This window comes from Rattus rattus, chromosome 11, assembly GCF_011064425.1.
Source record: "Rattus rattus isolate New Zealand chromosome 11, Rrattus_CSIRO_v1, whole genome shotgun sequence".
Classification (NCBI taxonomy): domain Eukaryota; kingdom Metazoa; phylum Chordata; class Mammalia; order Rodentia; family Muridae; genus Rattus; species Rattus rattus.
In genome coordinates, this window is record NC_046164.1 from 67,780,879 (window position 1) to 67,798,032 (window position 17,154).

The 17,154-nt window shown below is 47.1% G+C and overlaps 1 protein-coding gene across 1 annotated transcript in view; it reads right to left on the reverse strand.

Annotated features, from left to right (window-relative positions):
- Positions 1–17,154, reverse strand: part of Evc2 (EvC ciliary complex subunit 2) — an 87,172-nt gene that overhangs the window by 49,193 nt on the left and 20,825 nt on the right. The window contains exons 7-8 of the mRNA XM_032916954.1: positions 13,402–13,541; positions 6,201–6,525 (exon numbers count right to left, since the gene is read on the reverse strand). Of these exons, the coding sequence (XP_032772845.1) occupies positions 6,201–6,525; positions 13,402–13,541 (465 nt within the window). The remainder of the gene's footprint in view (positions 1–6,200; positions 6,526–13,401; positions 13,542–17,154) is intronic.

Sequence of the window (17,154 nt, forward strand, 5' to 3'; positions counted from 1 at the left end):
GTCCATGTGCATGCTGCACTGATATACATATCTTCACTGAATACATACATGTGTGTGCACACACAGCAGTACATCTAAAGGCAGACAAGTGTGTGTATACATGATACACAGACATACAACATAGCACATGTGCGCGCGCGCACACACACACACACACACACACACACACACACACACACAAGCTGACAGCTGCTGAGTCCTGGAAAGATGCTGTTCCAGCCCATCCTTCCTTGTTATCTGAATTTTCTGCCAGAACAGCTGCAAAACAGAAAGTTCACAGTGGGCGGGCATGCGCCAATTTGCAAATCAAATTGCTTGAACAGCGTCTGCAGAAAATGGAAATCTCCGACATGTCAATGGATGGCACAGTTAGACTCACAAGGTAACTCTTATCCCTTTCACTCCCAGTGCCAACGAGGAGAAAAAATTGCCAGCAATCAAGCCTCTGCTTCTCAGTGGGGAGAGAAAGAGATCCCGAGAAACGGTACTTGGCTGCCTGTGTTAAGATCTGAGGAGGGGGGTGTGCATCCTATTAGCAGGACGCCTATTCCTACCTTCATGGGTAGATAGGATCAAAGGTCCCCGGTGGATACGTCAGGTGACACTTCCATGTGTGAGGGTATAAACTAGAGCATGATGGGATATGTCTGAGATGACTTTCCATGGCAGCATACACCTCACCCCGACCCTGGCCTGGAGGCAGATGTCAACAGCGAGTCTACTCCTCTTTCCCCCCCATCTCACTTACTGAGACAAGGTCTCTCCTGAACTGGAGCTCGATGCTTCCGCTAGGCTGGCTCACCGGGGAGCCCTAGAGATCTGTCTCTATTCTCCCAGATGTTACAAGTGTGTCACCATGCCTGCTTCTACATGGGTGCTGGGAATCCAAACTCATGTCCTCACACTGGCACAGCCGACACTTTACCTGCTGATTCCCTACCCTGCCCTGTTGTCTTGACGTAATTAGATCCCTCTTTTATTAACTGCGAGTAAATAGGGGTTGACGGAAGACCCCATCATGGGTGGGTATGGCTACATCACATGAGACCCCTTAAGGAGGAGGTGTAGTGAGTACTCACTGAAAAGAGAGACAGTCTCTTTCCTGCTGGCCATGAAGCCAACAACCACTGTGGAGAATCCATAGTCCTACACACGCCCAAATTATACCCACTGCATGAAGAGCTTTGGACCCTGAGGTCCAAAGGAGCAAAGTTGCAAACTTGAGGCATCTTGAGTACAGGACCCAGCTGAGCTTCCTGGACTCTTGCCCATGAAGCGGGGAGATCCTGCCGTTTTAAGTGCCTGGACCCAAGTAGCTCTTTGTACAGCCAGAAAATATGGACACCTTCCCTTTTACAAGATCAGATCCATAGGCTCAGAAGTTCAGGCCCTTTCCCTAAGTTCCACATAAGCAACCATTTAAGGGCTGGGTCCTGAAACCACACACAGAGAAAGCAGCACTCTACACTGGCAGAAGAACGGCAGGACAGGTGAGCATATGCGTGATCTCACCTGTACCACCTGGAACCACACGTGTGCCTGGTAGCACCACACGCATGGCTGAGACCTAGGAGATCAGAAGAGGGCATCATATCTCCTCTTATGAGCTGCCACATGGTGCTGGGAATCGAGCCCAGTTCCTTTGGAAGAGCAGTCAGCGCTCTCAACTGCTAAGCTGTCTCTCCAAGCCCTTGTTTTGTTTTGAGAGGGAGGGTCTTACATAGCCTGGCCTGGCTATGACCTTACAAATAGCTGAGGACATCTCTGAACTGAGCCTCCTACTCTATTTCCCCAAAGCTGGGATTACAGGCATAAGCTAGAGAAATCCACCTATTTAATATAAGGTTTTCTATTTTAAATACTGTCAATAAATGTGCATTCATAAAGGAAAGCATTAGAGGTTCCCTTACCCCCCTACCCCCATAAAGCCAAATCCCTACTGAACTGTCCAATGAAAGAGCCTTTTCATGGAGAGGGAGGCGTGGCCAACAGGGTGCTTCAGCCAATACCAGACTGGCTTTGAGCTGTCCCAGAGCAGCACCGTCCTCCAGTTCACTCTATGCCATCCAAAATGTGAGGTTAAGATTTCCTCAGTTACGTTCCTTTTACTCCACTCAGCAAGACTGGCAGCCTGTAAAACTGTTTTATAAAAATACATCGATCAGAGGCGTAATGTCAGGTTCCTACACAGAAGGAATCGTTTTCTTTCCGAAGCTTAAGAGGGAGCTTGGAAGCCTCTGAGGACCCAGGCAGGATACAGGTCGTCAAATAGTCAACGGTCCCTAGGTACAGAAGAGGGACTGCCCTTGCTGTGCTGTACCACACAACCATTCTGCTGGTGTCCGTAGCATTTCCAGTGGTCTGTTACCACAGTTTGGGTACTGTTTATATCAGATGAGGAGGAGGATAAGGGAAGTCAGGACTAGGGAAGCTGAGCTGTGAGGTTCTGCTTTCCTGGCTCAGCTTCCCCACCTTTAAATGCAATTATTTTATGTTTTGTGTCCGAAGTTTCCCAAAAGATGACATTAAACTATAATGTCAAGCCTCAACTAGACACCATCTAGAGTCACCTGGGAAGAGCTTCAATGAAGGATGCCTTGAACAGGTTGGTCTGTGGGCGTGTCTATGGGGGCTTGATGTGTTTACATCAATTAGTGTGGAACGATCCACGCCAAGAGTGGGCAGCACCATTCCTTAGGCTTGGATCTTCAACTGTGCCGGAGTGGAGAGAAAGGGCTGAGCACTAACATGTTTGTGTTCATCTCTCTGTGTTCTTGAGCGACTGCTTCAAGTGTCTGCTGCCTCAACTTCTCAGTCATGATGAACTGTAAGTAACCTGGAACTGGGAGCTGAAATAAACCTCTTCCCCTAAGCGACTTTGTCAGAGTATTTTATGACAGCAACAGGAAGGGTGCTGGGGTTTAAGGATGAAATCTCCCTAGAGGCTGACTTGGTCCCCAGCTAGTGGTGCTGTCTGGAAAGGTGATGGAACCTTAGGAGGTAGAGCCTTGCTGGAGGAGGCAGGTCACTGGGGTGGGCTTTTAGGTTCTGGCTCCACTTCCTGTTCTCTCTCGTGTGCGGAGAAGGTGTGATTGTCTGCCTTCTCACTATCGAGCCACCCCCAATCTCATGCAGCCATACCTTCCCTGCTATGATGGAGTCTATCCCTCAGACTGTCGGCCAAAACAAACCATTTCTTTCTTTCTTTGCTTTTGCCAGGGCCTCTTATCACAGCAACAGGAGAGTAGCTAAGGCAAAGCTAACACGCCAGCACCCATGCAGGGCTGACACGCCAGCACCCATGCAGGTTGACACGCCAGCACCCATGCAGGGTTGACACGCCAGCACCCATGCAGGGCTGACACGCCAGCACCCATGCAGGGCTGACACGCCAGCACCCATGCAGGGCTGACACGCCAGCACCCATGCAGAGTTGATTGCCAGCACCCATGCAGAGTTGATTGCCAGCACCCATGCAGGGTTGACACGGGCACTGACTGAAGCCCTCGTTTTTATCTTTTCATTTATATTGAGCTTTTAACTGACTCATAAAAACAGAAATGTGGGACATATTGATGGGCCGCCTTGTGACATTTCAATGTGATTATATGCCACACAATATCAAGCTAGATCCACACAGCCACTTCTTCCAACATGAATCATCTACTTAAGGTGAAAACACACAAGTCCTCTGGCTTTTAGAGATGCACGGTCTGTCAAGGTTGTCCAAGACCACTTGGCTATGCAGTGGTGAGTAGATCATCTCCTCCCTGTGCCTTCGTGCCCAGGCACCACCAGGCTGGGCAACAGACACCAAACTCTCCCTTGCTCTTACTGTGCCTCAGAGTCCAGAGCCCAACCTCTTCCATCTGGACTGGAGGTCCTACCATGTATTATTAACTTACTTTACACTAACTTACTTCACACACAGCCTTCTGAGGCAAACAGATGAGAAAGTGCCATCTCTATTGTTCAAAAGGTGGAGAGGACCAAGGGAGGCTCAGCCCTCTGGAAAAGCAGGATGAAACCCACCCCCACCCTCAAAAAAACCATCCTAGAAGAGCTGGAGCCTTTCGGCATCAGACATGCTCTGAAAGCCATATTACTTTGTAGTACAGGCTGGCTAATGCTATTTTTATAGAGAAAATTGAAAACCAAAACTCAGAAAAAATTCTGGTGAGATGATACTGGGATCGGATCAGTACACAGCGTGTTAGACACACTCTCCCTGAGGGCCTGGCTCTGGGAGACATGGTTGAACCACAGTGATAGACAAAGCATTAAAGAAAGGGGGTGAGCAGTGAGGCTGGAGTGGACAGAGTAGCATTCACTCCCAAAATACATGAACATGTCTAAATCCTGACCACATAACTCCCAAGGGTCTTTGAAGGTCGAATCAAGTTAAGGATCTCATAAGTGCATCCGAGGTCCTGAATCAAATGACAAGTGTCCTTACAGGAGATAGGGAAGAGGTGACAGGATTCCAGGAAGACGCCGTAAGAGAATAGAGCAAGGGTGAAGTGACTTAGCTACAGCCTGAGGAACACGTAGAGCCACCAGCAAAGTTGTCCACCAAGGAAGGCTCTCCCTAAACACTCCAGAGGTTCCTGGACCCTGCTGACACTCTGAATTATATTTCCAGAGTCCAGAACCACAAAAAAACAAACTCTCTCTCTCTCTCTCTCTCTCTCTCTCTCTCTCTCTCTCTCTCTCTCTCTCTCTCTCCCTCTCTGTCTTTCTCTCAGACATCAGATGCACCTTGTTCTAGCATCCACAGGGAGCTAGTATAGCACCTACACAGGTCACAAGCCCCACCCTAACCACTATAGCACTGAAGCAAGGCGGGCCCTGGAGCAAGGGAACAGGTGCGGCACAGCCCTTTATTGTAGCAGCATCTGTGCTGAAGACTGAGTGAGCCTTAGCCACCAACCGAGAGCATTTTATTCACTTCAGGGGCGGAAGACAGCCTGTGTTCATGGCAGGTGGAATCTAAGGCAACAGTCAGGCACTCTCTAGACTGCTGGGCCTGGAGGACACAGGTGTTCAGACATGTGTGGGCATAGGTCACATGGTCTGGACAGCCATGTCTCTTACTGGGAAGATAATTTAGACTAGCTTGGCTGTACCTGGCAGACCGCTTCTCTCAGGTTGGCCACTGGTGCTTGACTATTTTTCTCTTCCACCACTTATCCCACATACTCTGAGGGATGCTTGAAGAACTTAGGATACAAGGGCATCATGTGCAGAATCAAGATAATTGTGTAACGATGTCTTCCAAATTAAAACTCCCTCCTCGAGGAAGGAGAGAGGCTCATAAGACTCAAGAAGTAAACAAAACCAGCTAAGCTCAGGGAGTAACTGAAACTCACAAGGCTCCTCCCCAAAGTTATATATGCAACAACAGTCGTTTGGGAGAGAGGACTCTTCTATGGAACTGCCTGCAAGTTGGAACAAGGGGTGATACTGGGAGTCATCGCTCATGCTGCTGTGGGCTTTTAATGGTGATATAGTTGCTTCTGAGCACCCATAATAACTTCAACAAACTGGTTCACTAAGCTAGACTCCAATGGAATCCTTTTTTTTTTTTTTTTTTTTTTTTTTTACCATTGGTGCCCTGTTTGAGAGGAGTAGACATTTGTTCAGGTCTCTACAGGAAAAGTAACACAACTGTCCAGGCTTGCCTGCTGGGTAGATGCATGGATGGATGGATGGATGGATGGATGGATGGATGGATGGATGGGTGGGTGGGTGGATGGATGGCCAGGTGGATAAATGGATGGATAGGTGGATAAATAAGTGGTTGAGTAGATGAATAGATGAATTAATATATAGAAAGATGGGTGGGTATGTGGATGAGTGGGATTAATAGGTAGATGGATGGATGGATGGATGGATGCATGGATGGATGGATGGATGGATGGATGGGTAGATAGGTGGATAAATAAGTGGTTGATTAGATGAATAGGTGAATTGATATATGGAAAGATGGATGGGTAGGTGGATGAGTGTGATTAATAGGTAGATGGATGAATGGATGGATGATGGATGGGTGAGTGGATGGATGGATGGATGGATGGATGGATGGATGGATGGACGGACAGATGGGCAGGTGGATGGATGGGTGGATGGTTTGAGGCACTGATAACTGATGAGACCTTGAGGAGAAATGGGGCACATACAAACTTTCAGGGTTGACTTACCCTCTCACTAACTCGCTTTAACACCTCTTCTGCTTCCTCCATGGCCACCATCTCCCTCTGGTACTGGTTTTCTGTCTTCTTCCTCACTTCTAGGTCACACTCTGCCGTGAGTGCCAACATCTTCCGCTCATACTCCTCCTGGATTTCGTTTTCCAGCAGCAGAAACTGCTTTTTAAAAGCAGCAGCCATCTTCCTTTCTGTTTGCGGAGAGAGGTGACCACCACTGATCAGATTCTTCATCAGAAGGGCAATGATGTCCTTACTAATCTGGTTTCGACAAGCCTCCAGATCCGCATCTGCCTGATTCAGGGTTGCGATCTCCAACCTGAGAAATAGAGGTCAAGTGGACTCCATTACATGACGCATGGGAGAGCAAGAGGCTCCTTGAGACGGCGGCTAGGCTTTAAGGTATCTATAGGAAAAGTGTTTTCTCTCTTTCCCCTCCCTCTCTTCCCACTTTTCTCTTCCTTTTACTCTTTCATGATGTGAATGAAGACTGTTTCCCACAGGTTCCTCTGTTTAACCCTTGGTCATCAGTTGGTGGCACTGTGTGGGGGTGGTTATGGAACCACAGTAGGTACAGCCTGCCTGGAAGAAGTGGGATGCTGAGTACAAGCCATGAGGATGACAGCACAGCCCTGCTTTCTGTCTGGCCTCTGATTCCTCAGGCCTCCAGATGTGAGCACGCAGCCTCATATTCTCGCTATTCCCTCAGCCCACGAACCAAACTCCATCTTTCTTCCTTTACACTGTAGAATAAAAGCACAACGTTTAAGCCCCTCTGAACATCTGCCCAAATGGATTCCAGAAGTACAGCTCAGCAACGCACAAAGACCCTCCCACTAGCTGTGCTCTGCGATAGCAGACATCTTCTATCCCTCGATGGGGATGTGATAATTCAAAGGTAGTAAAGAAAGCCACCACAGGAAATCCTAAGCATTAGAAGGTAGAGAACAACACATCATGGTCCATCTTATTCTGCTTGAATTTTGTCACCTTCCACCAGTCCCTTTAAGTCTATTTTTTTTTTGCCACATGTATTGAGCACTGAAAGCAAATGCTATAAGATATGCTATCTTATCTGAAAACCCTTCAACGCACATCTATAAGTATCAAGGAGATCTATTTGATATGCATACAGACAGAGAAAATAGGTACCTGGCAGCTAACCTACATGATTTTTTACCATAATAGCTGTAATAAACTATTACTGTGAGTTAAATGCACTTCAATAAAGGATATTCCTCTAGAAGAGAAGTCAGTGCTATTAACTCTGAACCCAACCCCTATCGGTCTCATTTTAAAAGACACCCCATGCATTTGCTTCTTTCATGGTCGCAGCAAGTGCTTAACTGCAAGGAAAGCTGCTGGATCCAGAGAGAGTCACAGGCGGTGCCCGAAGGAGGTGTGTGCAGCAGTTAAATGCTAAATGCGCCAGCCAGAATCCCACAAGTTCGGAAAGTAAAGCCACGTTCTACTCTGAGACAGGAGAAACAGACTTCACACCCTTAAGGAAGCCTGTGGGACCGAAAGAACAATGGTTCCTCCCCCGCATCTTCAGTCCTGAACACATGAATAAAAGGACCCGAGGCTGCGGATGGAGCTCAGCCACTGGTTTTGGCATCCACACATCAGTAAGGAGGGTTTCAACATGGGAGAGAGAGGCAGAAAAGGAATCAGGATCAGAGGAGGCAGCATGAGGAAGGAGAGAATGGGTGTATGAAGATTGACCGCTCTGAGGACCTAGAAAGGGAGGAGCACGGAGTGAGGCTGCTTGTAGAAGCTGCGAGGCTTGACTTTTGCCTGGAGAGACCCATCAGACTCTGATCTCCAGAATCCTTAGATTCTCAGGCATGAGCTGCTGAGCCTTCAGGGATCTGTGACGAGGGAACAGCAAACTCGCAGACACCACGCTGGGTGGCTGCAACCGTCACACATCCTTAATTCAGAAAATATGGCGCCCTGTACAACCTGCACAATCTTGTTCTTTTTCATAGCTGCCTGGAGAACCACTTAATAACCAGAGGAGCTCAGAAACAGACTTGGTTTTCCCATCTGTGTGATGGGAATGACCTTAGGTTGCTGTTCAAGTTTTTATCAAAGAAATGACAATTTCACAGCGCAATTTCCTAGCATGTTGACCTAAATGCTCATAATTCCCTCCTTGGAGGGGATAGAGCAGATATTTTGACACACATACCAGCTTAAAGATGGTTACAGCCACTTCACTGCCAAGGGCTTTATGTAGACTGTCGGCAGTGGCAACAAGAGAAACTGTAGACGCACCAAGGCCACAGGACACAGAAAAAGAGTCCCTTCAAACCAGTTAAATTTCTAAGCTATTAATGACATTAACTTCATTGTTAATTGCCCAATGGCTTCGAAAAAACACAAATAGAAAAAAATCCTCCTTCAAATATAGCATCAGGTCCACTGGTGAAGGAATACACCTCCTTCACTTGTAATCACTTACAGGACAATGAAATTTACGTCTCTCCTTGACTCCCAGGAAATCCTTCATGACATCAAGAAGACAGATATTTGGGATCACACGGAACAGGGTTCTATGCTGGAACTCCTGTATCTCTCCTTGAACTGGTGCACCCACAGTAATGCCTAAGACAAACCATTGTTTAGAATTTCCAAGAACCAATTATGATTAATACGATCATTGGTTACTAGTGATAAAAATGAGAATGGTATTCATGCCTTCTTTCCCTTTTGGTTCTTATAAAAAAAATCAGTCATTCTCACCAAATAGTGAGGCAAGTTATCAGGATAAAGTTAGGATCCAGTTGATACACAAGGAAGCAATTGGTTTTCTGAATGGGGGTGAGGGAGACTCATAAGCAACACGGGGAACAGTAATTCAGAAGGAAGTCTATGCAGCCACAGCCTCTTTTAGAATAATTCTGGTATCTTCAAGTTGGCTGGTATAACCATAGACCCACAAGACAGCTCAATATTAGCAAAGAGAAAGTTTTCCTCACCAGAACCAATTTCAATGGAAGGCATCCTACACGATTCCATGTAGAGGCCAAATATCACACGTATACCCTGTCAACATGGTGGCCAGGCAGTGGAGAATGGGGAAAGTATCCCCTGAGAATCTCCTGTAAGTGGTAGTCACAGAATGTAAGGGAAACATCAGAAAAATCAATGCTAAGCCAGCGAACCAGCAACTTGTCATGAACCCAAATACTGTACAAGCCGCAGGGTGGGTTCTTACCATCTTTCTTCCTGGACCCTCGTCCACCAAGTATTTCCATGCAGAGAGGCCAGGTTATACTCCCTCTCCAGGCACTGGACTACTCTGTAAGAGGACATAATCGCTTGGGCAGGGGAGGGGGGGACTACACAAGCAGAGCAGAAAAACTTTGCCTTCAAAGAACTTCCTGCTTAGGTAGGTAAGACAGAATGCAATGATATCTCTCTGTGTCTATCTGTCTGTCTGTCTGTCTGTCTGTCTGTCTCTGTCTCTATCTGTCTCTGCTGTCTCTCTATCTGTCTCTGCTGTCTCTGTCTCTCTCTATCTCTCTCTGTGTCTCTGTCTTTCTGTGTGCCTCTGTCTCTGTCTCTCTGCCTGTCTCTTGTCTCTGTCTCTCTGTCTCTCAGTCTCCTTCTGTTTCTCAGTCTCCTCTCCCTCTCCCTCTCCCCCCTCCCCTTCTCCCCTACCCTCCCTCCCCTCCCCTCCTATATGTAGTCACTTCTAGCAGCCAGGGATGCTATGAAGAAGAGTAATTTGGTACACAAGATGGAGGAGCTATGGCTGCAGAGGTACGTTTCCCTAGCTTTGTTTGACTCATCAACCCACTGTGCCCATGCAGCTGCTACTTTAGCCTACTCTTTCTGACTCTTGGATACCCACACCCCATCTCACATCTAATAGGTCTGCCACCATCGTCCAGTTAATGGATCTTCTCTGGGAAGAATTCCCAGGCCAGGTGCGATGCTGCATTTCTGCATTCCCTGCACTGAGGCTATGGACGCAGGACAATCAACAGTTTAAACTCATTTTTGGTCACAGGGCAAGTTCTGAGGCTAGCTTGGGCTACATGAGACCCAGTCTCCAAGAAGAGGAGGATAAGAAGGAGGAGGAGCCTTGAGTCCCCACTCCAGGGCATTTGTATTCTGCTCATGTACACAGTAGAGACAAAACCCAGTATCCAGGCAGTGTCCACCACTATGCTGAGCACCTAATGGAACCACAGCCAGAATCTGCTAAAATCCTGTCAATGAATTATTTTTTAGAAGTGTTCTAAGCAGGGAGAAGCAACCCCAAGCATTAAATGACCCAAAGAATCCAGCAAATGGTTCCCATTCTTCCTAGGCTGTGGACTTTCACAGAGGATCACAGGCATTGCTTTGCAGAATACTTGAAAGAACGAAAAGATGGGTATTATAAAACAACAAATGAACCATATGGTTAACAAACAAACAAAAAACCCTACTCAATATGTATATTTACAACTCGAGCACAACAAATACTCCCTACACATCTGCCTCGTGCAAGACAACCCTCAGACGGCATAGGAAGGAGCCGCAGAGAACGCTCAGAGCCACCAGTAAGGAAACTACCAGAGGAAGAAACACAGCCTTGTGCTCTGTCTCAGCAGCATCTGCGCTCAGTACTTCTAATTGCAACACAGTGGGTCTGAAAGTGCTCTCGCCTGGGTGCAAGTTCATTACCTCCCACACGGCCTCAGGCAAACCACTGGGGCCTGTCTGTATGGCAGGCAGCTCATTGGTCTGAAAACTGAGGGGAAGTGAGAATTTCATATGATGCCAGATGCTTGGTGTGACCAGGTTTTTAGTCTTGGTGGTACTAAACTACTAGAAGCACACACACCCTGTTTCTAGAATCTTCTGTGATCAGCCAAGCTACCCAGGTTCTCCTTCCTCACAGCAGGTCCCACCATGCATTGGGACCAAGCCCTATTCCACTGTGACCCCAGTCAGGGAACCTGATAAAAACTAAAGGATAAGAGCAGATCTCCAAGTCCTCTTTGTGAGAGGCAGCCTGTGAAGAAACAGCAGAGCTGAACACGCAAGCAAGCCCAGGGCAAGCTCCGTCAGGAGTAAGCCAGCAGCGGAAAAGGGCACAGTGCCACCTAGTCTTGGATATGTGGCAACAATCAAGCTGCCCGCTTGCAGTGAGAATCCCAGCTAAACCTTCAGTGAGAACTGCAGGCAGGATAAATGACTTGCTAGAGAAAAGGCTATTTTTAGTAAGGAGCCCAGGAGAGACTGATTTCCATGCAAACTAAGCCCCTGACATTTCCTTTGTGGGAGCTCGGAAACCTTAGTGGAGGTCAACATGTGAAGATAAGAGGTAACTGGCAAGTGGAGAAGGGAGGGAGGAGGAGGGGAACGGAGGAAGGGGAGGGGAGGGAGGGAAGGGGGAAGGGGAAGGAAGGCAGATAGGTAGGTAGGCAGACAGAGAGACTGACTGACTAGGTACCCAAACCAGTATCCTACCACTGAGGCTGAAACACAGTTCAGTCAATAAATTTTAAGACTGAACTGGGGTGGGGAGGTGGAGAGATGGCTCAGGGGTTAAAGCCACTAGCTGGTCTTCTAGAGGACCTGTGTTCGGTCCCCAGTACCAGCATGGTAGCGCATACCCTTCTGTAACTCCAGTCCCATGGGATCCAACATCTTCTTCTGGCCTCTGTGGGCACCAGACACAGACATTCTGCTCAGACATACACACAGGCAGAACACCCATGATAATAAAGTCATTTTTAAAGACCGAGCTGGGGGAGGAGGGGGAGGCGCTGAGAGGAGGAGGGATGAATTTCACTCCTGCCCTGAGTGCTCACAGCCTGTGCTTGCTGATCGATATGAAATGCTCTTCGGACAAAATAAGATCAGCAATCAAGAAGAAACTAAAAGAAGGTGCCGGAGTCCGAGAGTAACTAATAATGTCAATACTCTGGCATCAAAATAAGCAAGCTGTAAGACCGTGGAGTTCCCTGTGGTGGGAATGAAGGGGCCGGGGCTCCTTAAACCCTTCACACTTTGAGTCAGAAGCAGAGGCAGAGGGTGGACACGCTCCTGCTTAAGAGGACTACTTCACTGGGTTGGAAGCACACAGAGTCCTGTGTGTGTAAATTAAACGCCCAGCTGTCAGTTACCCAAGTCAGACCATTCCACCCGACTTCATTTTCATACTGGGGAGGAGGGGACCACTAGGAAACCCTTTGGAATTGCTTGTGCTCACATCACAACATATGAGAGAGTGTTTTGGGTCTCGGCAGGAGTTGCTTCCCAGCTGCCCACCCATTTCTGCCTTCCTAAGACAGGGTGGCAAATTTTAATTGCCATCGTTGGCATTCCAATCAGAGAACTGGGCAAACATGAAGAGGGGCTGGTAAACAGCTGTCCAAAGCCTAATTTCCTAAACCGTGCATACCACCCTGAAATTTCACTCATCCTATGCACCCAAGGCTCGAGGCCTGGCTGCTCACGGAGATACTGAACAAGGAGGAGCATCCCCCAAGGAGGGCAGAGTCCTCACTGCCAAGGACAAGGAGCTTAAAAAGTACCATGAGTCAGACTCAGTACAGCTTTTGTCTGAGGAGGAATCACAACTGAACTGCTAGCAACACCCCTGGAAGGGGAACTAACCTTCAAGTCCTTACATAAGTGGAAGACAACACCCCACCCCAAGTTGTTTCTGCAGGCCTGTGAGTTAGTCTATGCCCTTCTCATCCAGGGTTTGGCACGATGGGGACAGCACAGTGTGGGTCTTTATCAACACAAAAGAGTTCCACCCAGCAAACCAAGGTGGGCACCTGGGCTGGCCTCTTGTTCAAACGGCCATTTCTTCCCTGTTTTCTGTAGTCAGTAAACAAACGCCCAGCACACTCTTCTGTTAAGATTTCACAATATCCCTTGAGCCTTCCCATCCTTATACCTCCCTTTCTTCCTTCTGCCTAAAGTATTTCCTCTCACTTCCCTTGGAAGCTTCTACTACAGCATCAAGCACAAGTGATGTCACCCCCTCCAGGGAGCATTTCCAGGGCCCCAAAAGTACCTCCTTCTGCATCCAGCTGGCCCAATAGAATCAATGCCTAGCAACATTTCCATTCTGACCACCAAGTAATGAATGGATGACCAAGTAACCCACCAAGAACATTCCATGCTTCTGCCCACAACCCATCACTTCCTGAAAGCAGATATGACTGGGGACCCTTACTCTTCTAGGGCTTGAAGCATGCTCCCAGGCTCCTCAGAAGTCAGGATGTCAACCAGTTGGTCATTGAGGGAAAGGTCCTGGCTCACACCGTTAGCAGAGGTGAAGGGTGAGGGCTCCAGCTTGTTCTCAGGATGCTGAACCTGTAGAGGTGGAGAGACAGCTGGGTTGGGCTGCTGGAGAACACTGTGTGCTGGGCAGTCGGAGAAGCTGGCCTCCTCCTACCTCAGACCAGCCGCTATCCTGATCAGAGCTTCCACTTCTCAGCAAATAAAAAGGACGCGGATTTCAACAGCAGCACACAAGAGTGCTGGGTAAACAAAGCAAAGATATGCAGAGACATAACCATAAGTACTCTGCTACTGAGATGGGAAGGGGGGGTATGGCTCAGTCAGAAAAGTGCTTGCCACACAAATGTGAGGTCCTCCCATTTGAGCCCTAAAACCTGCATTTTTAGAAAGCTGGGCACAGAGGCAGAGACAGGCAGATCCCCAAGGCACACAACCAGCCAGCCTAGCCTAACTGGTGAATTCTGGGTAAATGAGAGACCCTGCCTCAAAAAATGAGGTGGGAGGCACCTGAGGAGAACACATACACACCACAGAGTGAGAGGGGGGAGGGGAGAAGGAACAGGAGGGGAGGGAGGGGAGGAAGGGAGAGAGGGAGAAAGGAGAGGGAGAGGGAGGGGAGACAGAGAGAGAGAGAGAGAGAGAGAGAGAGAGAGAGAGAGAGAGAGAGAGAGAGATCAAGGAGGACGAGGGTGAAAGAGACTCTTCTGGACTTGACAGGATGGCAGCACTCATAGCTTTATGGCACCTGTGGTTGCTTGTACAAGGCCTGTACAAGATCAAGTCAGTCAACATCTCACCATGAAGGGTCATGAGCCCTCAGCCCTAACTAAGGAACCATGGATAGTTGACGGCTTCTTGGAAAGACAGAGACAGTTTTCTTTATGGGTATGACCCTGTTAGGTTGACTCTTCTCCAGTAAATAGCTTCACCTTTAGGAGTTTGTGGGAAGCTCAAACCTAACTCTTTAGATTATTTTTAAAATTGGGGATGGACTTGGGAAGAGTTAGAGGAGGATTAGGAGAGTGAATATGATCAAAACATTATGTGAAATTCCCCAAAGGATTAATAAAATACATACATTTAAAATGACAGGGAAATAATTTTGTTTTGTTTTATATTCTTCTCATTACATCCTGGTCACAGTTTACCCCTTCCTCCCCTTGCCCACCTCTCTTCTCCCCACCTATGTTCTCCCCCAAATCCACCCCCCCCTGCCTCCCCTCAGAAAAGAACAAGCCTCCCAGGGACATCAACCAAACACCACAAAAAAGCTACAATACCATCACAGCTTGACAAGGCAACTAGGAGGAGAAAAAGGGTCCCACAAGTAGGCAAAAGAGTCCAGGACAGCTCCTGCTCCCACTGTTAGGATCCCCACAAGAGAACCACACTACTCAGCCATACCATATATGCAGAGGACCTATGGCAGACCCCTACAGGCTCCCTGATCTTGCAAGCCCCCAATGTGTCCCAGTCAGTTTACTCTGTGGGCCATGTTCTCACAGTGTCCCCTGACCCTGCTGGTTCCTCCTTCTTCCCCCTCCTCTGCAGGATGCCCAAGCTCTACATAGGGTTTAGCTGTGGCTCTCAGTATCTGCTCCCATCAGTTGCCAGATAAAGTCTCTCTGGTCTCTTTGATGATGATTCTGCTAGACTCAGGTTCCAGAACACTCTGAAAACAGGACAAACTGTAGGTAGGTTTTGTGGCTGGATTGGTGTCTCAGTACCCTCTACTTGAGGCCTGGTTACACCAGATGACCAGTTCTGGCTCCATGTACCCCATTATTGGGAGTCTTTGCTATGGTTATTCTTGAGGATTCGATGGAGTTTCCATTGCACTAGGTTTCCAACTTGCCCCCAAAATGCTCCCCAATGCCAGTCTTTTTTCCCAGTATTTTCTCCCTCCTCCACCACATGACCCCTTCTGTTCCCAACCCCACCTGCCCCCAGTCCACCTGCAAAATTTATTCCATTTCTCCTTCCCAGTGAGATCCATGTGTCCTTTCACCCTTAGGCCCTCCTTGTTACTTAGCCTCTCTGGGTCTGTGGGTTGTAATATGATTATGATTTACTTAACAGCTAATATCCACTCAAAGTGAGTGCATCCGTGTTTGCTTTTCTGCGTCTTGATGATCTCATTCTGCAAGATTTTTTTTCTACTTCCACCCATTTGCCTGCAAACTTCATGATGTCATTGTTTTTAAAGCTGAGTAGTAAGTACTCCATTGTGTAGATGAACCACACTTTCTGTATCCATGCTTCATTTGAGGCACATCTAGGTTGTTCTCAGTTTCTGGCTATTTTGAGCAAAGATGCTGTAAACATAGTTAAACAAGTGTCCTTGCAATAGGATGAAGGCTCCTTTGGGTACATACCCTAGGAGTGGCATAACTGGGTCTTGATGTAGGTCAACTCCCAACTTTCCTAGAAACCACCATATTGACTTCCAAAGTACAAGTCTGTACTCCCACCAGCAACGGAGGAATGGTCCCCTCGCTCCACATCCTTGCCAGCATGAGCTGTCACTTGAGTTTTTGATCTTAGCCATTCTGACATGTGTAAGAGGGAATCTCAAAATCGTTTTGATTTTCATTTCACTGAAGACTTAGACGGTTGAACATTTCTTTAAGTGTTTCTCAGCCATTTGAGATTCCGCTGTTCAGAACTCTGTGTCTAGATCCGCACCCTATTTTATAATTGGACTATTTAGTTTGTTAAGGTCTAGTTTCTTGAGTTCCATCTATATTTTGGCTACAGCCCTCTATCAGATGTGGAGTTGGTGAAAATATTTTCCCATTCTGTCAACTGCTGTTTGTTCCTATTGATGGTGTCCCTTGCTTTTACAGAAGCTTCTCAGTTTCCCATTTATTGTTGATCTTAGTGCCTGAGCTACTGATGTTCTGTTCAGGAAGTTGTCTCCTGTGCCAAGGAGTTCAAGGCTATTCCCCACTTTCTTTTCTATTAGGTTCAATGTATCTGGTTTTACGTTGAGGTCTTTGATCTACTTGGAATTTTGTGCAGTGTGATAGATACGGATCTGTTTGCATTCTTCTACATGTAGACATCCAGTTAGACCACCAGCATTTGTTAAAGATGCTTTCTTTTTTTCATTGTATATTTCTGCCCTCTTTATCAAAAATCAGATGTCCAAAGGTGTGTGGAGTTACATCTGGGTCTTTGATTCAATTTCCTGGAAAACTCTCTCCGTTTTTATGTTAATACCACGTGGTTTTTATTACCACAGCTCTGTAGTACGTCTTGAAATCAGGGATGGTGATAAGTCTAGAAGTCCTTTTATTGTACAGGATTGCTTGGGTTATTCTGGGTTTTTTGTTTTGTTTTTCCATATAAAGTTGAGTATTGTTCTTTCAAGGTCTGTAAAGTATTGTGTGGGAATTTTGATGGAGATTGCCTTGATTCTATAGTTTGCTTTTGGTAGAAAGGCCATTTTTATTCTGTTAATCCTTCTGATTTATAAGCATTTGTAGATCTTTCCATCTTCTGATATCATCTTCAATTTCCTTCTTTAAAACCTTGAAGTTTTTTTTATCATACAAGTCTTTCACTTGCTTGATTAGAGTTGCCCCAAGATATTTTATATTATTTGTGGCTGTTATGAAGGGCTATTATGTTGTTTCCCTGATTTCTTTCTCAGCCCATGTATCATCTGTATACAGAAGGACTA